The 27066-nt window shown below is 40.9% G+C and overlaps 1 protein-coding gene across 5 annotated transcripts; it reads right to left on the reverse strand.

Annotated features, from left to right (window-relative positions):
* Positions 1-26804, reverse strand: EEF2K (eukaryotic elongation factor 2 kinase). Of its 5 annotated transcripts, none has more exons than XM_085592270.1 (19): positions 26667-26800; positions 22110-22431; positions 20273-20323; positions 18507-18607; positions 16915-16975; positions 16048-16085; positions 13724-13895; positions 12459-12608; positions 10805-10937; positions 10015-10142; positions 9417-9618; positions 9095-9147; positions 8283-8360; positions 7433-7495; positions 6039-6173; positions 4875-5063; positions 4372-4496; positions 3629-3840; positions 1-3015 (listed from the first exon to the last, which is right to left on the reverse strand). In XM_085592270.1, the coding sequence occupies exons 2-19, from the start codon at positions 22350-22352 to the stop codon at positions 2906-2908; spliced, it is 2244 nt and encodes a 747-aa protein (XP_085448396.1). In that variant the 5' UTR covers positions 22353-22431; positions 26667-26800; the 3' UTR covers positions 1-2905. The 5 variants fall into 5 exon arrangements, with proteins under 5 accessions (XP_085448396.1, XP_021395445.2, XP_085448398.1 ...); XM_021539770.3 differs by having other exon boundaries at positions 3629-3807; positions 26667-26799; XM_085592272.1 differs by lacking the exon at positions 7433-7495 and having other exon boundaries at positions 26667-26804.
* Positions 26805-27066: the final 262 nt, after the last annotated feature.

A 27066-nucleotide genomic window follows, 5' to 3' on the forward strand; every position in this document is an offset into this window, starting at 1 on the left:
TGACAAAAAGAACAATTTTATTTACTAGCCAGAATGAACCCAGACAAAGTGAATGAGAGTACTAAGTGATGCAGGCAAGAAGTATTTGCTTGTCTGACATACAAAGTCTTCCATCTCACTGTCCTTACCCAAGAAATATTCTGGCAACGCTGAGCCCAGGTAAGTCCTGGCAGGCTGAGCCTCAGATTTATTTTCACATTTTTAAAAAATACAGATTTTTATTTATTCATTGTGAATAGATTAAAAATACAGCGTAAAGCAATATAATTACAAAAAGTCTTTAAAATATACAGTTTTTTCCCTTCAAAAGAATGTCACAGACTAAGTTGCGTATATTTCTGTAAACAATTTCCATTTTCATATTATTGACAGTCCCATTTATTGTATGGCTAAATCATCTGATACATCTTAGGACAGAAGGTAGTCTTCATCACCAAAAAGTAGTATTTGCAAATAAAAAATTAATTAATTTTGCACTGAGTTGTGTGCACATTTACATACCAGATCTACACTGAGCTGTCAGCAACTTCAGCAACTACTGAATTTAGCAAATTAAACTACACCAAGAAGTGTCAATAATTACACTCTACATCCTTTGCATGCACATTTTGGACACTTTCAATCTCCTCCCTAAATGGTTAGTGGTGTGGTAACACATGCTTCCTTCTCAAGGAAAATCTTAAAGATTTGGCATCACCACCTTTTGAGGGAAGCACATCAGGGAAATCCTTCTGTCTGATTTATAGTCCCTCCACTGTATAGGTTCTGCACAAAACAGACTATTCAATTGTCTTCACCTTTCATTGACAGCTGACACCTTAATGCTATGAACTGAAATAGCAAAACAGGCCACATTCCTAGAGAGGCTTTAGGCATCTAAAGCAGAATTTTGGATAGGCACTGAAAAGATTAATATTAATTGCAGTCCTCTGGTTCTATTTCAGCATGTACAAAAAATATTAGGTCCAAAAATCTGGTCGTTTTAGTACCTCACTACCTAAGACCAGCTGAGATCTAGAAATGAGACATTCCTCCATTAATGGGTGAAGAGCTTTGCCCTCACTCTCAAAACGAAACAAAAAAGAAAGAGGCCATGGACACTACTTTCCCACAACCCCTGCTATCTACAGCAAAAAGATGTTGCCATGTGTTGCAAGGCTGCTCACCGCTACAACTGCCTGGTGGTTACAGCACCAGCCAGAAGCAGGACATCCGAGGGTAACTTTCCCTTCCCTCCTAGAAAAGATTCAAATTCTCCCTTAACCACTAGGAGTTCACCTCTTTCAGACAGTGGCAGATGTTACTGACACCACCCTTGGATAAATGTCTAAACAGCAAGTCAAGATCCACTTGCCATAAAAAAGAGAAAATGGGAGCATAATTTGATTCCAGTGACAGGCACTTGGACAGGAAGGGAAGAACCGATTTCTGTTCCCTAAACAGTTTCTGCATTTTACAAGAAATTAATATTCCTTGGCTATGCATGCAAGAAATCCTGATCAATCCTGCATCATCTCATGGCCTGCTTAGCTTTACACCTGCTTTTAAGAGCTTGGCTGAAGTGGTGAGCATTACAGGTCATTCAGCACTTCACAGGGGCTGCCCCTTGTGCACATCAGTTTACACCTCAGGAGACTGCCAGGCCAAGGAGGCAGAAGCTTCCATCTTAAATCTCCTGCAAAAACTGTTAACCACAACCAAGGAACAGGAACAGCTTCTGTACTATCCACACAGATGGCACAGCAGCTTTGGAATAAAAGACTGGATCTGAAGAAACCTATCTCTAGGAAATGATAATTCAACCATCACCAGGTATTTGTCCTCCCTCACTGATTAGAATTAGGCAAAGAGGACACAAATTCAAGTATTTGGGGGTTAATACTGTTTTCCCTTTCTAATCAGAAAGTCTTCTCTAAACAGTATTTGCAGATAAAATACCACTTAAAAATATACTTAAAACATGTAAATTGTTTTCTGTATGTAAAAATAGGTGAATCAACATCTCCTAACCTCTTCAAACATCCATCTGGAAAAGGTGGAAAGTATGTTCTCATCTTAAGTGAGATGATCTAGCTCCACTGAGATTTGAGATACCACTGTAAAACTAACTTCAAATTACCCATATATAACAAATCTTGCTACTGTACATCATTGGACACATATAAGATCAGTAGACTTTCATACAAATAAAATTTTATATGGTGCAAAATGTGAAAATGAGAGAGGTAGCTGAATGCCTCACCTCATCAAGAACATGAACGATTTTCTAATGGTATAATATGCCCTGTTGGTAACGAATAAAACATTCCACCCTGAATATCCTCACTGCCAATCTAAATTATCTTCCCTACCCCTCCCAAACAAAGGATTCCATCTGAAATTCATTTGAGAGTAAGTGTCCAATAACATCAGCAAAATAGAATGGGACTGTTTAACATCAGTAGCTGCATCCATAAATTAAAAAATTACATTCATGTGCAAATTTGGTGAGATACACCAAAAATGATGAAGAAATGCTGAGAATTTAGGAAAATGTTTTTCTGTATGTGGGGAGGAGAAGAAAATGGTAAACACACTGATCATTTATTGTGTAAAAAACAAGACATGTAAAACCAAAACAATAAGGCCTGGTTTTCTTTTGTCAAAAAACTAGGCCCCTCAGTTCTAACAGTAAAAAAAGTACAAAAGGTTCAAGTGTGTGTGTATTACAACTTTGAAACAAACAGAAGTATGCTACGGCACCCTACATACTGCTTACATTTAGATTTCTACCCTCAAAAAAAATTATAAAACTAAAATATGAAGAAAAACCAACCTGGTAACATCACATAAAACTACATCTTTGTAGCTGCAAATGCAGCAAGTCTATAACAAATTTATATACAAGGACTGCTTAATTTCGGTGTCATTCTTCCATCATCGCCCAAGCCTCTTCTGCTTTTTGGTAATACTGATTTGCCAGTCTGCCCTTCATGGCTTCCATGGCTGCTTCTGCTGCTTCTGTGTAAAGCTCACCTAGAGAGGAAACAGCATCAGTTATGTTGACAAAGCAAAGAAAGAATATGGCTTTGGCCTCAAGCAAATAATGGACAAAGGGAGAAATTGAGGTCAAACTGTAGGGCCGGATGTGTATGGGTGTGTTTTAACAGTGTCATCAGCTGGGAACCCAGCCTCTGCTCTTCAAGCTGAAAGTTATACAACTGGCTGCTGATGGCTCCCCAATGTATCTGGAAGGACTGCAAATAGGACCAGCCTGTAGGAGCCCCCCTACAGACATCTAGCATGTAGGATACACAGCAACTAAGAGAATGCTGTGTAGGGCCTCGGGAGTCATGGATGTAGCTCAAACTACAAGCAGCAATCTGCAGCTCAGGGGAGTGACCCACAAGAGCAACTTCAGAGGGAGTGAAGGCTGCCTGGCAGTGACTCAGTGTGCCACAGATTTGACCTGGCACCACCCACTACCCTGTTGCTGCCAAGAGCTCTTCTTTCAATGTTACACCCAGCATCATTAAATGTGAAGGTATTGAACCTCTCTATGTTTTGTAACAGCAGAAGCAAGAAATCTACTTTTGGGGTACATGCTGAGGGAGAAGGGAAGGATAACAGAAATAAAATGAGGCCTCACCTGATCTCTGTGGATCCTTATCCAGGTTGAACCCTCCCATCATTAGCATCTCTGCTTCCCTGGCCAGGAGCAGATACCGGGGCTCATCCTGAGTGCCATCATATTCGCCTCCCTCATCATAGTCAGTCATGTTCAGCGCAGCGTTGTACCAGTGAAGTGCCTCCTTCCAATCCTGGGCTCTGAAGTCAAAAATAATTTCTGAAGATGGTTCCCTTAGGAAATAAATGTACTTTGCATTGGAGATTCAGCATCCCATTTTGTACTGACTTCTCAGAGCCTTGATGCTCTCCAAGAAAGCAAATGTTCTCATGGACTGCACTGTGGCATTAGGTCACCACAGCAAAATGAGGCTGGGGTCATTTCATGCACGAATTACAGGAGAAAGTATCAAATTGAAGTGTTTTGCTGAACTCCAGAGTCTTGAGTTTCATTCCCAAGTTGCATGGTTTGGGCATTTATATTTGTGGGAGTAACCAATTTTTAAAAAAACTGAAGTTGCAGAGTCTTGTTTCATAAATACTTTAGAATCAGTTATTTTGCACACTGAGAATGCTCAGTGAACTTCAATTTTAAGTTTAATGTTATTTGACAGTGGGAAATTTAAAGAGTATCACTGTTATGTAAAACAGAAAACTCATGTAAATAACAAAGACATGCCTAAAATACAAAAGCAGAAAAATCACTGCCCCAGCCTTGCCTCAATGAAGTACCACCAAGTTAACTTACTCAGCTATGCACAGTACCTGTCTGCACCAAGATTTACACCTGTATCATATGCTCTTGCTACCAGAATCATGGAAGGCCGGTCTCCAGCTTCTGCTGCCCTCAGCAAGTAATTAAATCCTTTATTTCTGTTCTCCTTTGTATCCTAGTAAAGAAAACAAAACCTTTAAAATGCATGCTTCTAAAACCAACCCTTTACCATTAAATGCAGTTTCTCAAAGTCAGCAAGTATTTAGTATTTCTGAGAAACTGGTACAGCCACAAGAAACAAAGCAGCTGAACAGTAAAGGTGGCTTCAAAAGCTTCCCAAAGGCATGCAGTAATTTGCTGGCAAAACCAGAAAGAGGCAGCATTTTTTTGCTGTTTTGTCCAAATCCTTAATTACAAAGTAATCTATTTTGTCTGAAGAGGCTACAGAATACCTAGGTGTTCTGTACCAGGTTTTCGTTTAATCTCCATTTCCTGCTATTCTTACATTATTTTTACAATGAACCACAATTTTGCTTTTTGGCATCTTCCATACCTCGAGAGTGACCTCGGAAAGGATGTGATGTGGCAGCTGAGAGCACATGAGGCCTAACCCAACGATGGCTTCCAGCTCCCCACAGTCTGCAGCATGCTCCAGGTGGAACAGGGCCGACTCCTGATCCCATTCCTTGTCCTTCTCACAGAACCGCCCGGCTTCATGATAGCGAACCATGGCCAGGTGAACCTGGACACAATTGCACAGGAGAGACACAGCATGATGTAAGCATCTGATCCTTCAAAAGCCCTCTGCTTACATTTTACCAGGTCTTAGAGCTAAGTCATGGAGTGAGCGGAAGCTCAGGGGAAAACTCAGCACTCTCTACAATTATCTGAAAGGAGGTTCTAGCAAGATGGGGGTCAGCAACTTCTCCCAAGCAGCTGGTGACAGTATGAGAGGACATAGCCTCTAGCTGCACCATGGGAGGTTCAGGTTGGACATCAAGAAGAATTTTTTCATGGGAAGGGTTGTTAAACATCGGAATGGACTGCCCAGGGAAGTGGTGGAATCACAGTTCCAGCATGTGTTCAGGAAATAACTGCACATGGCACTTAGTGTTATGGTTTGGTTGACAAGGTGGTGATTGGTCAGAGGTTGGACTTGATGATATTAGAGATCTTTTCCAACCTAAAAGATTCTCTGAAAAATAGTTTTTTTCCCACATCAAAAGGTTTGAGAACACCTAAGACTCCCGGGATGTTCAGTAAGATTTACATCATGTTTTAGGAGTGGGCTTAAGGCCATAAATAACCGCAAACTTAATTTACATTTGCATTATCTGGAATAGTCTGGAGTAAAAAGGGTCAGTCCATGCTACCAGTTTTCAGGAGCTCAGCTTTGCCTATGTGCACAGTATGTGGGTCAGGCAAAGCACACCCAACCCACTGTATCCTCCCCGTGTGATGCCTCTGGAAATGCAGATTAAAAACAGGAGGGTTCTTCCCAAAGGAGCCCAGATGCTGCAAGGCCAAAAGCAGATGGAATTCACAGGTTTCTGAACTCAGATGTCCCTTATACAACACAGGTAGGTGACAGAAAGGTATAGATGTGTTGTTTTAAATTGTATCAGAAAATAAATGCAAGCAGGGCAACACTTCTATGAAAGTAATAAATACAAGATGTTTCCTGTTGGATAAAACAGTATCAGCAGACCCATCCCACCTTTCCAAGGACTGACTTCCCAATTTTCTTTTCAAGTTCTAGTGCATTGAGCCTCTGAATTTCTTGGGCAACACAGGATGGTCTGTGGATGTGGACTCTGGAAGAGTTGTAAAGATTCCACTTCTCCACACTGATCTGAAATACAAAATACACTATTATTTTTATTCAAAATTAAAATTCTCATCCATATGGGTTATCATCCAGGAATCAAAGCCTTTATTAATATAGTTATGTAGTAGTAAATACTGTATTTTAAAACAGTGCTTTCAAAAGTCATGTTAGTAGCTGAATAATTGGTTATTACTCTTCATTAAAGAAATTGAGTAAACCCCTCTATTTCTAATCTGAACATTATCACTTTGAAGAATCATCTCAAAGTTCTGAATCAGAAAAAGTTACCTACACAAATAAGCAACTGAACAGTCACACTGCAAACCCTGAAATTATCCCTGCACAAAAAAAAAAAAATAAAAATTAAACCCATACTTTTCTGCCCAGAATTTCAGAATTTCTGTTCCCAACACTTTAAATGCAGCTTGCATTCTAGAACGCTAGAAAAATGACACGTAATCATGCAGAAGATTACAGGCAGATACATGCATTGGCATTTCTCAGGAGGAGCAACCCAAATGAAGAAATTTTTTAACATAATGGATCAGTGGGAAACAGTAGCTGAAAATAATCCTATCACAATTAATGCTATTGCAGGTACACAGAGAAAACACAACAGGAAAGGCTACTGGCACAGAACTTCAGTCTGTTAAAGCTGTCTCAATTTTCTGAAACAGGAATATATATAATAATTAAAAGGAAATTCTGAAAATTGTATCTAAATAAATTATTAATTGTCAAAGCTCTGGGGTTTTTTTGTCTTTCACAATACTTATTTGTTTAAGCTTATATCCAGGACCAATTATCACAGAACTTATACTTTGTAAAAGCATAAAAGATCTGGTCTTTCCTAACTCAAGTGACAGGCGCTCTCTTCACTGTATGTTTCAAACACTGCATGTTTTTAAGAAATCATATAGCTACATACAGGATATAATTCCAAATGCAAAGTGCAAAAAGGAAATATAATTTAGTTAAGCAGAAAATAAATCCACAGAGCTGTAATTTTTTTAAGTGAGAAACCCATGCATAAAAACTAATTTATGACAGAGGTCAGCTACAGAGGTGACAATTTGTATCACAGTACTTCTTTAATTAGAAAACAAAAACAAAACATAAAAGGAAATAATAGAGTGGTAAATTGATATTAATAAACATTTTCTGTAGCTGAAAAGGAAGGGAAACCAACATGTGGTTTAGTGATATGGTTAGGTGGCAGAAGACTGGAACAAAGGACAAGCAGAGCAGCAAACTCAGTCTGTGAACATTTCTGCTTTATTTACCCTTGCAGAGCTTCCCAAACTGTCTTCATCAGACTCCTGCTTCCGGTTGTTGTTTGAATGGCCCTACGTTAACGTAAAGATTTGCATCATTCAATTTGCAGCAACTGATGTGTGCCAGTTATGCCTCTAGACTATTCCTACCCTGTAGAATTAATACTGACAAGGAGCAAAACTGTTTCCATTTGATCATTTCCTTTCAGTGCTATCACAATATATTAAGACACACACCAAAATGACAAAGAACTTGGCACACTTGCGCTTTAATCCTGTAAGCTGGAGATGCCATGACAAATAACTTGCCAAAGGAGGTGACAAAAGGAGTAGCATCTCTGGAACCAGTATTCTCTTTCCTGTCTTCTAATTAAATATCTTCAGGTCAAAAAGCATTTATTTAAAAATTTGTATTTTAGAGGAGTAACCAACTAACCCCCAGGAATTCTAAAGTTCCATATTATTACCTGACAACAACGTTAAGTTCTGTAATATTTCAAGCCACACAAAGTAGAGAAGGTAAATGAGTCTGAAAGCAGATCATATTAATGGCATCCACATGATATGAAGATAGCTATACGTCCTAAACACAATATGTAATACTTTAAAAACCCACACAACAACATCTAATAAAATATGATATTTGAAATTAAGCTACTCATTACAAATCATTTTCCTGTAAGAGTGTCATTCCCAGTATGAGTAACTTTGCAACATGGGGGAATTTGTTTTGTCTGCTTTCAAAGTCTAGATCAAGATCAGATCTAGATAAGGAAGGATAAATAAGAAGATACTTCTACAAAAACAGTTTAATTATGAATAGGCTATATCAACTCTGCTATACCAGTCAGGTTCTTACCCTCTCTCTATGATCCAGATCTTCTGTCTCGCTTCTCTTTTCACTGGGATATCCGCTGTCTCCACCATTTTCAAAATCCTACAGAAGTCAAGAACAGAATAGCATTCGCATTATACTTTGTAAGGACCTCAGCTTGATATTTCTCACAGGGCAAAGAGTTTGCTCTTTCAATGAAAAATACTAGATGGTTATACTGGATGAAAATGATTGTGCTACCTTTGTCAGAAGCAGCACAACTTAATGATACATGAAGTAGTCTAAAATTGTCTTCTCCCTTACATACCTTAAAACAAATCAAGGACTTACATGTTTTAGCAAATCAAGAATCTTCTAAATATAGTTTTCAGCTTCAGTGAACCACTAACTGTCAGCCCCTGGCACTAAGGCCCAGCACTGGAAAATGCCCATTGCAGTCCTGCACTGCCTCAGGCAAGGTTCTCTAACATTCCTAGTACGAGGATTTGCAGTGACCTAATCCATAAGGATTATTTAGCTTTAATACCACAGGAGCTGGGACAAGCACCCAAGACACAGTATGCCGGCAGAGGAATAGGCACATGCTTTAACTACATGTTAAAATTCACCTGATGCAAATAAATTTCTGTTGGCAAAATAATGAATACTAAAATAGTAAGATAAAATGTTCTTCCTTTACTAGAAACAGCAAATGCACAGAGGTAACATGATCTGCAACAAGAGAAATAGGCACAGCACCTTTATGTGCTTTTACTGAACAAAACCTTTGGGAAGTTCTATAAAGACATATTTTACTAGGCAACTGCAGCCTCATTTTCTGTTGGAAAGACCCTCACCCTTTTGTTGTCAAGGTGATCCAAGTTATCTACTTCACTGAACACAGGCCAATCTAGGAGAAAAAAATATTTGCTGTTATTATAATGATAACATATTTGAGGAAAAAGCTCTAGATATCATCATTTTATTGCTGTTTCTTTTCACAGAAGCATCTGTGCATTAATTATCTACATAGAAGTACATTCAGTCTTATTTCTACTCAAAGAGCAGCACTAGAAACAATCGTTCTGGACTAAATCAATGCTGTTCTGCTTAGAACCAAAATAAGACAAGTCCAATGTTCAGGAACCCCCCCAGAGGTGATGGTTGAGGCTCACTCACTAAGCATGTCCACCTTGTGGCTGTGAGGGGTCGCCGAGGAGGGAGAGCAGGGCAGGGAGTCAAATGCCACATCACTCATGCTTTCATCCCCGGAGTTTTCAGACAGGCGGAAGAGCAGCGGGGGCCGGCTCCCGGACACCGTCCTCACCCGGCTGCTGCCACACTTCTCCTCTGTGCCACGGAGAATTGTTTGAGCAGATTCCTTGGCAAATCAATGAGAAAGTCCTGTCAATAATCCTTCTGTGTATTCTATGCATTCCATTCAAGCCAATGTGAATATTTATTAGGAGTCCTCTATAAATGTACACATGTATACAGAAGTATTTGTTTTGAAAAGCTCTACACTGCAATAAAATATCAAGCCCAGACATTTTTACTTGTCAGTTTTGTTCAGGACTGAGTTTCATTCCAAGTGTTACATCAAGTCCCATTGCCACCAAAATCAGATGAAACTCAGATCAGTTTGCAACAAGCATCAAATCAGTTTTGTGAGATCCAAAACTTATAAATTATTCAAGCATTCTAAGATCTACTTGGTCCCAAATTAACACTAGTTACAAAGCTACAGCTTAATTACACTTTTTCATCAAACACTTACAAGCAATTTTTTATTATAATCCAAGGCATCTTTCTCTTTGGATGAAAGATCAAATGGTGCAAGCCCCATGCTTTTGCAGATGTTGTTGCAGAAATGAGAATGAAAGAACAAGGCCATACCTCGAACACCTAAGGCATTAAAAGAAAGTTAAGACAGGATTTACTCAAATTTTATATTACAATTTACTTCCTAAAAAGCCAAGAGAGAGAAAATGCTTTGTAGCACTAACAAACAGCCTAACCCACTTCCATTTCAACACCTGTAAGAGTTTTTCACTCTCTCTGCATGAGAGTGAAAGAAGTGAGAAAAATCTTGGAAAGCCACGTATGAACAAGATATAACAAAAACCTAATCCAACTGCATCACTGAGAAATGTGCCTAAATTTGATCCCGCTTATAGAACTTGCAGTGTCCTATGAACAACTTCATGTATAGACACTTGAAACTTCAAAAATACACCATGCCTATCTCTCTGCATTTAGCTATATCCATTCCTGCAACGTGGCAAGGAAATAAAAAGCCGTGATTACTGTTCTCACAATGTAGAAACTACTTAATTACACTACTTGTTTAGGGGTAGGCCAGGAGATATGAGCCAGCTCTCTTTTTAAAACTGCTCTTATATGACAGATAACCTGTACAGGACCCCTCACAACAGGATTTCCCCAGCTGTTTGCAAGGCCCTCAGAAATATGTCAGCTCACCCACTGCAGTGGCTACTCAGCAGAGTAAAAGAAGAAAGGAAGAAAAGAGAAGCGTCCTTTAGTGAAACAGAATAATTGATTTTTACCTAGGTTGCCATCTCCAAAATCTTTACCACTCTCTGTATGGATCTGAGGGTCTGTGTAAAGATCTCCAACTCCCTGGATATCAACAACAATGAGCTGGTGTCCTGAGCGCTCAAAGGTGAAGTGACTGAATGCCTGGAAAGAACAATAGAAGATGTCTGAGAACACTCTCCCTCCATCTACTGAAAACAGCAACACATATTCCCCTGTTATAAATGGGAAAAGAAGTCTGATAACCCTATCAGTGAAATATAACTGGTATAAACATCATGATGAAAGCAGCAAGAGAGACCAAAAGCATGTTGTATCCTGTCTCTCCAACCTGCTCTAACTCGCAGAGAGGCTAAAAAGGCAGAGTGAAAAGCAGCAGTGGGCACAGGCAGGGGAAAGGAGATTGCTTAATTCCTCATTTGTGTACTAGAGATTATTTTCCACTACAGTTTTCACCTTAGGTAGTGGGGAGCTGGCTGGCAGAGAGAAAAACAGTGGGCTCTGAAGCCAGTGCTGAATAACTTCTGTATAAACATTCTGGCTGTGCCTGTGAATCTGCAAGCTCTGCATCTCTGGGGCACTGCTTCCTTCTGCCAACAAGCATTAGCTCAACCACAGTTTGGAGAAAGAACTCATAAATAAATGTGAGCATCTCAACAAATTCTTCTTCCCCTTTGAGTAATCCCCCTGAGAAACTGCTTTGTATCAAATAATGAAATTACATTTGTGCTCTTGAAAAAACACATTTAAAGAATCAGGTATAAAAAGCCCTTCTCTTTAGAATAAAGCTGAGATATTAAGAATCTTCTGGGAAGGCCTCCAAAAAAACATTGCCAGGCCTGGGGGAGGTGACTGGTGGTGATAGACAAACATTTTAACTGCAGCAAATACCAGGGAACATTTTGTTCCCAACCTGTGAAAGCACAGCACTGATTCAGTGCACAAATGACAGCCCAGAACATAACTTCTCTGCTTACATTAAGCCTCATGACAAATACTTTAAAAATAGTGGAAAAAAATGTAAAGAACCAAACTCTCAAGGCCCAGTAAAATACCTCTTTGTTACACTGACCACTTTGCATTTTTCAATAATATTTTAAATTTATTTTACAAGATTCAAGAATCACTTGAAATCTGTCCTTGTATTTCTATATGCAATCTCAGTTTCAGCTATTCAGAGGCTGCAGCTAGAAAAAAAATCAACATTTTTATATGCAAATGGACTAGATTTATTTGCATGAATTGGATACCAGCCACCTCTTGTGTATTACAGGAGGAACCAAAACACTGTTCAGTACATAGTATATGAGAGATCTCTTCACTGCCTCAATATGAAGAAAGTTTGAAACATTTTGCTGCCTGCAGTAATAATTAGAGTCAATGGGCTTAAGGTTTCCAAAGAGTATTAACCCTGTTCAACTCAACTGTAATCAACTGAAATCCAATAAAGAAGCACTCAGTGCTTGAAAGAGCAGGCCCCAAGTAAGGGGCAGACAAACTGCAAATAGAAAAATTAATCTAGCATTGTACTGCAGAGCCTGCAATTTCCTTTCTTGGCAGTAATGCAAAACCTCTGGAGAGAGCCCAGGAATTCTCTGCAGCAGAGAACTAATGGAAAGCATGGAAAACATTAAACAAAATGGAAAACATTAAACAAAGCCTCACTTGTGGAGTTAGACGAATGCTGTCGTCTCGCACAAATCCAGAATTTGAGTTGTATTTAATGTATTTGCCCTCAATGTAATGTTCCAGATGAAAGAGAGGCTTTCCAGGCCTGTTCTGCATTTCAATAATACAGGTCTGTACTATATCCACCTGGGGAGGGAAAGAAGATAAACAATGACTAACAGAATATTGCCTTCAGATCAAAGTGTATGTGAATCCTCCAGCTGTGAAAACTTTCCCAATGCAAGAATCTGAACAATTGCAAAGATCCTTCTGTTTAACAAGGGGGTGGGGGAAGAGTCATGTGCTTCTTGAGTTATTGGAAGAATTCCATAAATTAAAAGCAGTCACTTCAAAACAGCTCACTTCTGCAACAAACCCCTCTGAAAAAATTCTTAGCAAGTGCCGGTTTTCTATCTTATTTTGTGGGTACCTCTGCAAAGAGTCTGCACCCAGAGAACAAAACATACAGTCACTACTGCACAACCTGAAATGCATTCTCAGAGGAGGGCTGAGGGTATCTATTGTTCAGGTATTTCTGTATCCTGCCTCACCTTCTCCCTCTGTCCCATACACATTCCTAAAGCAGAAACCATCACAACTCCCACTCCACTTATATATTTTCTCCAACATGGCATTTAAAGCTTCTAGATTTGTGGATTTCCCTCTGCATGTTTCACTGTAGACCTCACCTTGCTATTATGAGCCAAGGTAGTCGTTAACTAACCCTCACAGGGGAGGCAATGCAAATATCCCACATATCAAAACCACACATTTTGGCCATTAAAATTGCTAAGGCTTCCAGCAGGTTTCCAGCTCATCTCAAAAATCAATGCTAATTACATGTTTGGATAGGTGTAGAAGATTTAAGCATCTACCTTCCTGGAGCAATAACAGTTAAGTGCTTGCTGAGACTGCTGCTGGTAATAAATTCTGTGACATCTCTGGTCATCACAAAAGCAGCTGGGCACACATCAAAGAGAGCAATACAAACATCATTTTATTCTGGTTTTCAGTCAACAACCAAGGACAGTAAGACATTTACAAACACACAGCCCCTAGTTCTGGAAATATAATTTCTGTACTCACTCCACTCAAAATCAGCTATCATTTAACAAAACACACAGAAGGGCAAACAAATCTATCCAAGCATTTAGATGTGATGGAATGTGAACAAATAATTAATTCCCTCTAAATTATGTCTGAAAACTAACCTAACAGAAGAACAATATTGCATTTTTGCTTAGCAAGGTCTTTCAATGCACCTGTTTTGGTGGCTTGTGCCGGTTGTACTCTTCTCCCCAGAGTTTTGCTTCCATCTGCAGTCGAACATCCTCAAAATAAACATCTCTGCTCACACTCTCTATGTATTGCTTGGCAACATAATTATAGGCACCTTTCCAGTTCTGAGTGTGTAAGAAGTTGGACAGCTTTTTTCTGAAAGATAAATCAATTGTTGGTGAAAGGAAACTCAAGGATTTAAATTCAATCTTTCCCATTTCCTTGTCTGCATGGATAGAACCAGGCTCCAAGATGAGCATTAACCTCAGTCATTTTTACCAGGTATTCTACTTGAAATGTGAAGCACAAGAAAGGGACAAGGGAAAATTAAACCCACGGTAATGGCTGGGATGTGCCAAACTGGTTTAGCTGCAGCTACTTGCGCTCTGAACTTTCTCCTTTTCTCAATCCTTTTCCCTTCCTGTTCGACTCAAACCTGGAGTATGAAGGGTTGGTGCCTTGTCAACAACCTGTTCTAATGTCAACAATTATTTTCTGCAGAAATTAAAAGGGAGTGGCCTTTCAAACATGAACTGAGAAACCTCTCCTGGGATAAAAGCGATCTGCTGCTTCTCAACATACAACAGCGACTGCTCAGTAACCCACATACTCCCAGAAGGAAAACTGCACCTGACGGTTCTCATGATGCAACTTTTCCCTTTTGTTGATGTGCAAATCTTTAATCCACAGATCCCTCCAAGGCAGGGGGGCTGGTAGTGTGTAGCATAGGAAAACTTTGATAAGAAAGGATCTGCTGGTTGCCAACAAATACATTAAGCAGGTGCTTTAATTAGTAGCAGCACTACAAAACTCTCAACTACAAACTCTCAACCCTTCCCCCTCCTTCTTTTTCCTCTCCCTGCCAAGAACTTGATGCAGAGGTCTTGGTACAGGGGACCCTCTACAGGCAAAGCAACTTCATGCTGCCTGTCCTCCCGCAGGAATAGGCACACAGTCACAGCAACAGAGACCTTGGAAAGAATGAACAAGGAAATGACAAAAGAATTTCAGCCAGATCCCAAACCTTCCCAGTTCTTCAAGGAACACTCCTCTGCATAAAACAAGCCAGCTCATGTTTTATTGAAGTCAATATCTTCACATTGGTTCATTGGGCCATGGGGAGCTAATGCTGTCACTGTGTTATCTAAAACCTTGCAGAGTAATAAAAATCTAGGAGAGAGTTCCAGATGGGAAATATCCCTGTACCACTGACACATATGGGAAACCCAGCAGTATGAAGCTGACATTCAAGTTATGCTTTTTTAGTACTAGAGGTTAATGCAAAACTGCCAACAAATTTCTGTTTATGGCATTTCTCAAAATATTGTGCAATGGAGAGTTTGGTAAGCAACAAGAACTAAAAGCAATGTCAGCAGGCTGAGATTTGTTACTTCCCAGGCTTCATTCACTACTGTATCCAGCTGGCTTTGCACGAACAGAGCCACCAGCATGAACTGATACTGAATTGCCCATGCCAGACTGCAGCACTGTAGGGTTACTTTTCTTCCTTTTTGCTCAAGTTCAAAACATCATATTTCCATCTTTTAGAAGTGTCTATCTTTCTAGAGCTGAAACCACACATGAAGTGCAATTTCTCTCAATTCCACATATGGGAAGAAGGGGGAATATTTTTAAACGCACTCCCCAACATTTTCCAGGAAACATTTATCTCCAGAGCCTGGAAGGCGTGGGGTAATCTCTTAGCTGGATTTATAGCTGGATGCTGATCCCCACAATAACATTTGATAACACTCTCCAAGGAAGGAAAAGTTCCTCCTCAGTCTACCTCTACACTTTTTCTTTCTGGGAAAAATGACTGTTAGTGTTCAAGTTCTGCCTTACTCAGAACATAATACTGGTATATGTGATAATATATAGGAGGATAACCTTCTTCACCAATGGAGGCTCTTCCTGTTGAGACTGCATCATCCAAATATTCTTTCTTTCTCTTTTCTCTGTCTAACTATAGACTCAATTTGGTTTCCAGGCTGCACACACCTATGACCTCCTATCAACTTTTAAGATGTTTTAGCACACAAGGAACACAGAAATTAAGTCGCTGTTACTATACTTTGATGAATACTTTGCCTCCCAGGGACAGCTGAAAAGAATGTTGAGAGAACATTCTTCTTTCTGAACCCCACTCCCTTCAGGTGGAGTCACACAAACTGGGATAAACCTCTCAGCAAAGCCTTTTAGAAAGGAGTCAAGCTTTACACAATTTCCACTACATCTAAGTGAAATTCCAGTCACCACAGAAAAAAATACTGCAAGGAGGCCAACAAAGATGAAGTGGGCAGATACTCACGTTCTGAAACACTCTCGCATTGCTCCACGGCCAAAAGGCTGGGAAAAAGAAAAAACCAAAAATGCAGCATTACCATTTCCACAAAGTTGATTTCTAACCAGTAGGAAACAAAGCCATGACTTCCCCTTTATACCATGCAGAAAGCAGTTTTCAAACAGGCTCTATAGAAATACTTCCTCAAGAAAAAGTGAAAACCCCTGGTAGTGTAAATAGGTATCTGGGGAAAAGGCATTTGGATAAACTCCCCCTACCAATATCCCATGCAGAAGAAATGGTATATATTTTAAATAAGTGATTTAAATTTTCTCCCCAGCTGGGAGTCAGCTCTGTGTGACTGCCTAAAGAAGCTTCAGACTTCATGCTCTCTGCATTTAGGCTTCTGTAGAGGATGTGCCAAAGGGAGCATCATCTCCTCAGATGCCAGATACTCGGCCAGCAGCACAGAGCAAGGCAACCCCAACACACAGTCAACCCCAGGACCTAACTGGGAAATGACAGTTCCTTCTACCCTCACATACAGAAAATTCAGTTTGTTTTCGTTCTAACAACAGAAATTACTTGGGAAGACACAAAATAGCAGAACTACTGCCAGGCAGGGAAATTACGCCAGAAGAAAATGGGAGGGGTGACATAGAAGGGAAATCACTGGGAATGGAACAAAATGCCTCATGTTGCTCACAGGGAAGGTCTGACTCCATTTTCTACTCTATTTTGGAGAGAAGGATACAAAGAAAAAGAGGTAGGTGAAAATAATTGCACTGAGACTTCAAAATTTCTATAAGGAAAACATTTTGATGCCACTATTCAGGAGCAGAAAGGAAATTACAAACTTGCTGTTAGTAAACATGAAGGACAGCGTGATCTTACTTGAGAAGCCATCTTTATAAGGACTTCATCTTCAACCCAGTCCCCAGTAACTGCATTGTACCTGCAAAATCAGGAGTTACATCTCAGAAGAATGCAAAGGGAACCCAAATCCTCCCATTTCCAGCACCTGTCCTTCCTTATCTGTAACTGACTGGAAAGTGCTGCTGCCACTCCCACACAAAGGCTTCCAGTCTTCCCACTACACTCTGGCCCTCCTCATTTTGGGCAGGCAAAGAGAAACACATTTAGCTCTTTGAAGAGACACTTAACCCTCCTGTCAATGAGCAGATTTTAAAGCAGAATGTGAACTTCTGTAACACTACAAATGAGGCTTTATCTGCTTTGAAGTTAAACCTGCTCTGTGATGCCTGGGCAGCACACTGGGGGCAGAAAGGGCTTCACCAAGCTCTACACACTGAACAGGTTGTCTCCCCCAATTCTAAACTTGCATAAGCCTGGTTCTGGCTGGGTATTAGCCTTGGGGCTGTGGAGAATGTGAGCAGCACCAGCTGTGAGACACAGTGGGGCCAGGAACTGCCCAACACCGCACTGAGGGAGGAGCGAGTCCCTGCACAACCCTGTGATAATACAAAGAGTACGACTGTGGTTTCTCCCCACCCCTTTAACTCCCAACACAGTGAAAGCCAAATTGGGAACCACAGCAGCTGAGTCATCAACACGTGATTGTTTCCAGCCTGGTTCCCCCAACCCTGACAGAGTAATTCATGCATGCAGACACCCCATATTCTCACTTATATATTACATATCACCCCAGTTTGCAGCAAATAAAGAGGTAAAAACAACACTATCAGAGCCATCTCTCTAAACTAAAATTATCACTTATTTGTATTTTAAAATATGCAAACTGTTTCAGGACTGTGTGGCTGACCAGGGTCAGATGTAGTCTATGGGGAAGAGCAGCACTGCATGACTGGTATGAGATTGGAAGGGAGACCTCCCCAAACACTGATGCTAAGTGGGGATTAACTGGCCTCTAACCCCTAACCCTTCCTCCCTGAAATCTGTGTCAATAGAGTAAATATTTTGGCAAAGCTTGTCTTAAAGCACTGAAACCAGTTTCAGGGCCAAACTCCTTTTTAGCACATAGACCACACTGAGCTATTCTGGGCTTTATAAGGATTTAAATTCCAGCCACATGCAACAATACTGCATGGACTAGCAAAATTGAAACCACTATTTTGGAAATGTTGTGGAGGGCTATGCTGCTTTCTTTCCCAAACTATATAAACTAAGTATGCTCCCTCTTATTTGGGGTTAATTTCCATTTTAGATTACATTTATGGCATTAACAAATCAACCACAAAATACTTTTCAGCCTTGTTTCCTGTCTACACAGTGAAAGTACTAGATACTGCTTAGGTGGGAGAGAAAGTGTGGCAATGGTTTGCTGAAAGGTTTATTTTTTGATGATGTGCAGTATTGACATATTCCTGGGAGACTGAATTAAGAGCCATTCACTGTGGGCACTATGAAAGCTCTTCAGACAGATATTCTGCACGACACAAACTCAGCCCTTGCACAAACCAGCTGTCCTACTGAACATCAGCACCCAAGCAGGAAGACCCACAGACCTGTAGCGAGTGGCATGCTCCGTCTCAATGTCCTCCAGGTGAAATTCTGCCCAGGGATCAGGCATGTGCTTGGCTTTCTCAATAGCATGTTTCCAGGTTTCCTGAAGAAGTTACAGATTGGCACTTTATTTATAATCAGCAGCAGCTCACAAAACCAGCACTTCCTAGAGCACATCAGGATCTCAATGCTATGGAGATGTGCAAATACACAAGCCCCCAAAGCACTGCTCAGAGCAGAGTCCAAGTGGACCAAAGACCACTCTGACCTTTTTTAATTTCAATTATAATGAAACCCAGCTCAGATATATAAAGCATAGATCTCAGTTCAATTTGCACCACTGTAAAGTTACTGAGAACAGAATCTGGCACAGTATATACCAGATACAATTGACAACATCTGTGGTAATTTGCAGATATCTCTAACATGCTCTGCAAATGGCAATAAGGCACACCCAGATGATAATTCAGCTTTTCATATGTAGCAGCATATGCTGGTTTTGCATGCATAAGTAAAAAAAGTCCATTAAAGATACATTTAATATGGATAAAGTAAGAAGTTCTGTGAACTCCAGGGTCCCAGACTGTGCTCAGCATGAGAGAAGAAATTAGAATGTTGTAAAAATTGATTATTATAACAATTCCAGACAAGTAGCAATTTAAATGTTCACCAAGTCAAGAGCAAAATATCAAAGCAATTTTCTGGAGTACAAACAGTCTCTTTTTAGCAGCCATTTTGGATGCTTTACTCTTAACATTTTGTTCTCTCTCTCTTACATTGTATATTTCCAAGAAAACTGGAGATACGATCCCGTGATGTGCCAAATGCTTTCTGCAAAGTGAGCAGGAGAAAAAGCACTCTGCACCCTGCCAATAAAGAAGTATTGAGCTCTGAGGTATTATTTCTGCCTCTCTGACTGAACTCTTAGTGTGCAGAAACAGTAACTTTTAATTTTGTGATTGTGTTTTATCTTCGGGAATTAAATCAGTCCTATTTTATTAAATAAATACACTATAAATTTGTGTCAGCAATGGCAGCAAGGAAGTTTTTGAAGCAGTTAAGCTTTAAATGGTTGTGTTTATTTTGAATTTCAGCTTTAACTATACATACCTTGCAAATTATTTAAATGCTCTCCTTTCTGACAATACCACAAAATGAAAACAATACTATATTAAATAAAACTACTTTAAAGGGCATGTTGAGAAAGATTGCCTACATGTTTCATAAGAAAACAAAGTTGCCTCAGGTCATGCAATGACAGTACATATGGACCTGAAAATTTCCATACTTACACACCTATGACAGACATAAGGAGAGACAGCAACAAGAACTGTTTGGTTGATCAGCTGTATTGAATTGTTTTTGAGAAGATTCCCTCTCCAAAAGGTGATTTGTGTTCATGTTAGATGATAATTTAAATAAGTTAATAATAATCTCTTGAGGTGCTTTGTACAAAAGCTGTATCCTAATCTTCAAACAAACACTAGTTGGATTTCAGGAAATGGTGCTAACAGTGCAATTTTTCTCCTGCTGGAGGCATATGGCTGCCACACAGTGAAATTTCAGGGTAGAAAACACACAATGGTATTATTCCATTTAACAGGTACCTCTTTTAGTTTTGACTTGATGACTCTTATGGACTGAGGCAATCCCAAACAATAATGAACAAAAAATTTCATAAAAGAAAAAAAAAACAAACAACAAAACCAAACCAAAAAATCATAATGCATCTATTAGATATGCTGTTGACATTTTCTTTTTAACCTACCCGACCATGGTCAACCACAGAGCCATGCTTAGAACGATGTTGTGTGTCATTCTAAAGGATCCATGAGAGACATGAAAGTAGGAAAATACATGTGATAAGACAAATGATTGACAAAGAGTCTTGGCTCTCTTTGTTAGTAAAAAAACCCAAAAAACTTCCAGTTAAAAGCCACTCTTCAATTTCTATTCCAAATTTAAGTTCATTCTTAGAACACCTGCAAAGAAACCTATTGAGGTAAGTTGGTAATTTTTTTTATTGGCAACTATTTATTAAAAGGGTTTTGCCTATTAACTAGCTAATTAAACATTGTTGAATCCTGTTTAAAGCAGAGAGTTAACTTCTCTATCTGGCTCTGCCTTTCATTATCAATGGCCGTCTCTGCCTTGCTTTATCTTTGAGGTCTGACAGGCAGACTCTCCTAGGCCAGGCTGTGGGGTTTAGGATGTCATCAGCCCTGGCTGTCTCCTTCATTGTGCTGGAAATCACCATTCCTGCAGCTTAAGCAGGAGATGGAGACTGGCTTGTTCCAAATCTTGACATAAAGCAATTTATCTGTGATAGGACCTATAATTCCAAACTAGATATTATAGAGACCAAAATATGGGAACAAACATTCTGCAGAAGCAAAATGACAGCTCAGGAAGGAGGAAATAATTGCAATTTCTGAAGTCCTTATCAGTTTTATCTCATACCACATGACTCAGAAATTGCTCTGCAGACCCAGAAGCAAGTGTTTAGTACATGTTAAAATGTACACACAAATGAAGACTAAGCTCCCTATCAGGTCTTAACTCGCCCAGTTTAACATATACCAACATCTGTCCCATTTCTATACTAAGCTTTTGCTCCTCACCTTCCTTAGGCATATTACCTTTTAATGTTTCTGTTAACTAGCTTTGGCAAAAATATTCCTGCAGACAAGCCAGCTTCACTTTTAATGTGTTACTCACTATGTTATCTGACTGAAATAAAACCCAGTATTTTTTCACAATTAAAGCATGCATTAGGCATAACTGAGATTTTAGAGTATTAATTAAATGTTAATATCTATAATAAGAAATGTGTTAATGAAACACATTAAATATAGGAAAATCTAAGAGACATGCCAGTTTAGCATGTAAGCACAAATAACAAAACACAAACTGTATTTATATAGTATATGTAAGTTACAGAGTGGATGTCACTTGGGGCTCCACTGTCTGGCCTGATCTGTGTGAAGGGAGCTGAGTGAAAAAGGACACACTGCCAAGGAAGCACCAGCTACATCCCCTCTGACCTCCCTGCAATTCTGTAGCTGCTGTTCATCCCAAAAAGGTCAGATACTGCTTGTGTACAAATCAGGAACTACTGCCAGTGTGATGCTTCATGCCCAAGCATGAAAGTCAACATGTCAAAAGCTCCCTGAGAAGGAACTATAACATAAAAACTTACCCTTACAATTTTATAACTACAGTTTTATTTGTCCAACTAAAAATATCACAGAGTAGCAAAATTCATGATAAATTATCTTCTGACAAGCCCTAACTTTTCTTATACCAATTGTATTATCTTTTGAATCTCCCAATCAACATACTGCATTGTAAATGGTTTGATCCTAAAGGCAGTGAATTTTCTCCTGGACTGAATGAAGGAAGCTCCGTCCTGGACTGAAAGGGACAGTAAGCAATTCCATGGCAGTGTCAGACTATTGGCTTAAAGGAATTAACTGCAGGTCTGGAAAAAACAGATGAGTACCTTCATCAAAAAGTGTTAGTTACAAGAGATGAAGCAGTTAGAAAGTGTCTCATGCCAACTAAGTAAACCCAAAACCTTAATAAAGACCAAAGCCAATACTTACCTTAAAGCTAAAGCTTCTGGGGGAAGAGCTTGAACTGTACTGCTCAGTTTTTGCTAAGCTGCTGTAATAATTGTCTACTTTGGCATTGGCAGACTTGTTAGAAACTGGATCATCAGTTATTGGACAGATAAAATAATTGTCTTCATCATCACTGTCAGCATCAAGATAATTCCCAGAGTCCACTGGAGTCGTTCTGGCATTATCAATCCCTTCCATACGGAAAATAAGGTCCTCGTCTGCCATGTTTGCAGGAGGTTGGTTTAACTCCTGCAAGGACTGGAACACCCACTACTCCAATGCACATGCAAACAGGGGGAAGAAGCTGGGTGAGAGAGCAAAAAAGGAAAAGGTTGTTATTAAAAGAACAAATAATGCATGACACTGATGTCAGCACACTGGCAGAAAAGAAATATATTTGCATCTGGCTCTGTAAAAGCAATCCTCAAATACCTACATGTAGTTTTGAACACCTCTGCTAGGGCTGCTGAGAATCATCATTCTGGTTTTAAACTGCTACGGGACTGAGAAGATAGGAGCTTAGTACCCTTGGTTATCTTCTCCTCCAAATGTCTTTATTCTTCCTTATATGAAATGCTGAGTTTCACAACACTAGTGTTAGAAAGTTGAGAGAATTTTACCTCAACCACCATAGTCACATTTTCAAATCTTTTCAGGACAAGTCTTCTCAAGGATATTCTGTACAAATTAGTAGTCAAATGAATTAGAGAGTATTATAAAAACAACACAGAAGAATTTTCCACCATCCACAAGACTTAAGTTGGCTTTTAGCTTACATACAGGCAATGGTCCACAGGCTGCTGAAAGTATAGCAGAAAAATGAGGTGGAGGAATAATTAAAGTCCTTGGAAGAGGTGGAAGTTAACACAGATACTCTGGAAATACTGGCATGTACAAAATAGAGGATTAGTGAGAATATTCAAAATTTGGCCCTGATGCTGGCTGAGCAATGGGATTTAATTTAAAACAGACACTTTTAACCGTTGCATTGTTTAGTTCTTCACCCACCTAGCAAAATCAGGGATTTTCACACAGTTAGTCTAATAAAACAACCACACACCAAGGTTTTCAGTTTTGCTTTACAGTTATTCCTCAGCCTTTTGCATTTTTCAGTCTTTTTTCTGCATGAAACAGGAAGATGAATACACTCCTACAGAAGTATTCATAGCTGCTGACCTCACTCCCCAGCAAGAAAGTGGTCACCACAGAAACAGTGCCTTAACATGAGGCAGCTTTCACCAGCAGCATTATCTTGCTGGTTTACTGCTCTCCTGGCTGAGGCAGAAATTCCCACACTTCAGCCAGCAGCACAGCTAAGTCCAGCACTCCATCAGGCAGCAGCTGCTCTGAACACCACTGCTGGAGGAGGTCTCAGCCAGCTCACCTCACCTGGCACTGGAGTAGCTCTGCAGCGCTCACCTGCTCTTCCAGCAAAGACCAAGCAGGAGCTGGTGAGTCTGGGAAGGTGTCACTGCACACACACCGGGCAGGGGAAGTGTCACTGCACACACACCGCGCAGGGGAAGTGTCACTGCACACACACCGGGCAGGGGAAGGTGTCACCGCACACACACCGGGCAGGGGAAGGTGTCACCGCACACACACCGGGCAGGGGAAGGTGTCATTGCACACACACCGGGCAGGGGAAGTGTCACTGCACACACACCGGGCAGGGGAAGTGTCACCGCACACACACCGGGCAGAGGAAGTGTCACTGCACACACACCGGGCAGGGGAAGGTGTCACTGCACACACACCGGGCAGGGGAAGTGTCACTGCACACACACCGGGCAGGGGAAGGTGTCCTCAGCTGCCACTGCCCTTTTTACTGTGATTGTCTTAGCAGTGTGCACAGAGTGCTGGAGAACCCCTACTGCCTGTCACGCACACAGCCAGCAGCTGTCAAACGATGCTTCAAGGACGTGACTGTGACTAATCCAGGACATACCACAGCACTGGACAGCCACATTACACCCAAGTGCTGTCCTGCACTCCCTTCTGCTCCTGCTGTCACACACATCAGCAGATCCCTGGAGTTCAGGACAGTTTGAGAAGCAGCAGCAATGCAGGAATGTGAGTTTGTGCAGCAGTGACTGCAAAAATTCTGATTTCTGTGACTTGTGTAAATGAAATATCACCACACAAATCAATTTCTATTTAAAGCTAATGGTGTTTATGAAAGTCTCTTGGTTTTTCTTGGAACCATAGTTCTTGTAAAGTACTTGTGATATTTACTTTGGAAGTGTTATGTGCCAAGAATCATACTCACATAAAATTATCTTCAAAACAGAATTCAATAACCACACTTTCAACTACACAAACACTGCTCTAAACCTCACAGTTTGCTTGACAAAAAGCCTTCATCCCAAGGGTTATATTCTGTGCTTTTGCATTATATCACAGAAGTTGTATTATATAGGAATTTCTGTTACTACTGCTGTTGTGTTTTGATCATTTAATCTTTAATATCCATTACAGAAGCATTCATAAGGCTAAGCAACAAGGAGAGTGAGACTGCAGTAAACCAAGCCTGCCAGCCTGCATTATCACACACAACCTATAATTTTAACTACCCACTCCAACCCACTTTGAAAATTTATTCAATTTTTAATCAACCTTGTACTATGTGATTCAAAATGCAGATAATTTAAAATACAGTTCTTAATCCGCTCTAGTCTGTATTTATTACTGTTTTTCCAATGCCTGTTTCAAGCATTTTTCCTTCTCTTGCCTTTATATCCAGGAGCCACATGGCCAGGAGGGGCAGGTGAGTCGCAAGGACAACATACAAATATGTGAACACAGATAAACAGCAGGGAAAATTCACATCACAGGGCTGTTAAAGCATGACTTTTTTTCTTGTAGGTGTCTGCTGTTACAAAGCACTGCTGGGTTTAGTGAGACTCTTGGACAAAGTTCTACAGTGTCCTCAGCATCTAAACATGCCTAAAATCATCCCAAAGAGCTGAGTGATAGAAATACTACAGTCAGCAAAAGAGGGAACAACTGGAGCATGTTCATTTACTTCTAATTCACTGTTTCAGCTCAGACACAGCCCCCTGCAACTCCTCAACACAGGACAGGGGGGCAGGAACTGTCCTGTAACAGAAGTCCCAGACTGTCTTGTGGAGAAGCATTAAAGCAAGCATGACCCAGCTTTCCCTGGTATAATACTAAATCCCTTTTGGTTTAATACCACATCAGTCAAAGCCATTTAACAGGATACCTGTAAGAGTAACAAACAGGTTTTTTCTTAAAAGATAGAAGTCATCTTTCAGATTAACATTCTTTTAAAGTCCAGATTCAAAATTTAACCTAAGCAACTATACAGACTTTGCACCTTAAAAAGTATTATCACCTTTATGAGGTACAGATCCAAAGCTACATAAACTTGTCCAGAACAATCCCACTAGCTATGTTAATGTCCTGTAGCATATTACAGAGCTACTATGCTTTCCAAACACCCAACTGACCGCCACAATGTAAATGTCTGTTCTCATCTGCTCCACATACTGCAAGAAAACAAGTTCAGTGAGTCCAGGTAAGAGCTGTGATTAAAAAACAAGATTAAAAACCCCAGAGATATCTGAACTCGCTGTCCATCTTTGAAAACCTTGTCTTACCAAAGACAGATTTCTAATGAGAAGCCTTTAACACAGGTCCCCTTCCAGTGTATCACTACTGCAAACACCATGGCACAAATCCCATTCAGTTTGCCTGCAAGCACAGCTGGGATAATAATTTTATTAGTGTGAGTGCTAGAGAGAAACAATGCAAAATTTATGAAGCAAAAGGGTAAGTTCAACTGCACCAGCGCAGAATACGAAGCATTTGAGACAAAACAAGGAAACACAGCACGGCTTCAGACACACCAATGGCTTTTAGAGCCGCAGGCAGTGAGGCACAAGAACAGCCCTTCCGAGTCAAGTCCACCCTGCTGCCAAGCATGCAAATAAACACTATGTTAAGAGTATCCAAAACACGCGGGTTGAAAAGGACACAAAAGGAACTCCAAGATAACTTTAAAATATCCTTCCATTGCCATTAATAGACTTGTCATTTCAACTGGCTTTAAATACTCTGCACAATTACCTATCGCTGACTTTTTGTAGGCATTTGCTCAGTACCCCACGCTATTAATTCACTCCATGCGTTTACGCGCATTGAGGTATTTGAAGAATTCCCCGAGCACGAACCGCCCTGGAGCAGTCCCAAGCTGTCAGGACGGACTCAGCCCCTCACACAGCAGCTGTTCCACGGTCACAGACAGCAACTGGCACTTTTAAACAGCCTAAGCACCAAACTGTGCGCGCTGTCGTGGAAACACAAATGGCAAAACGCCAACCTTCAGGTGTGAGCGCAGCACTGCTGCCCAATGCCACAAACCAGGTTGTTCTTGGGCCCGCCGGCCTTTCGCAGGCTCTGACCATTTTCCGCGGTTAAAATCGCCCTTCCCGCGCTCCCCGCCGCGGGCGGCGCTGAGGCGGCTCCCAGCGCCGCCGGGCCAGGCCCCGCACCCCGACCCAGAGAGGCGCCTACCGGCTTCCGAGAGCCCGGATCCGCCGCGCAACCCCTACGGAGCGACCGCACAAGCCCTGCACGCCGCCCCAGCTGCCGCCCTGCTAAGGGAAGGCAGCGGTGGGAGGAGAAGCCGACCGCGAGGGGCGGGCGGAGCCGGGCAGCGGGGCCGCCCCTCACCGCCCGCGCCTGCACGGCGCCGCCGCCCGCTCCCGCAGCGGGCCCCGCTCCTCTCCACAGCAGCACGACCCTGCCAGATACTTTATCCCAGTGAGAAAACCGACAGAAGTCTGAGCAGAACCCCCTGCTAACACCGCTAGGTATTAGCGATGGGGAATCCCGGGGCGAGCGCGGACAGGAAGGGGAGCGGCTGTGCAGGTCTCACACGATAGGTCTCACGGGTGTCGGCCGCTCACAGGAG

The sequence above is a fragment of the Lonchura striata genome, chromosome 14 (assembly GCF_050655825.1).
Source record: "Lonchura striata isolate lonStrDom1 chromosome 14, ASM5065582v1, whole genome shotgun sequence".
Taxonomy (NCBI): Eukaryota; Metazoa; Chordata; class Aves; order Passeriformes; family Estrildidae; genus Lonchura; species Lonchura striata.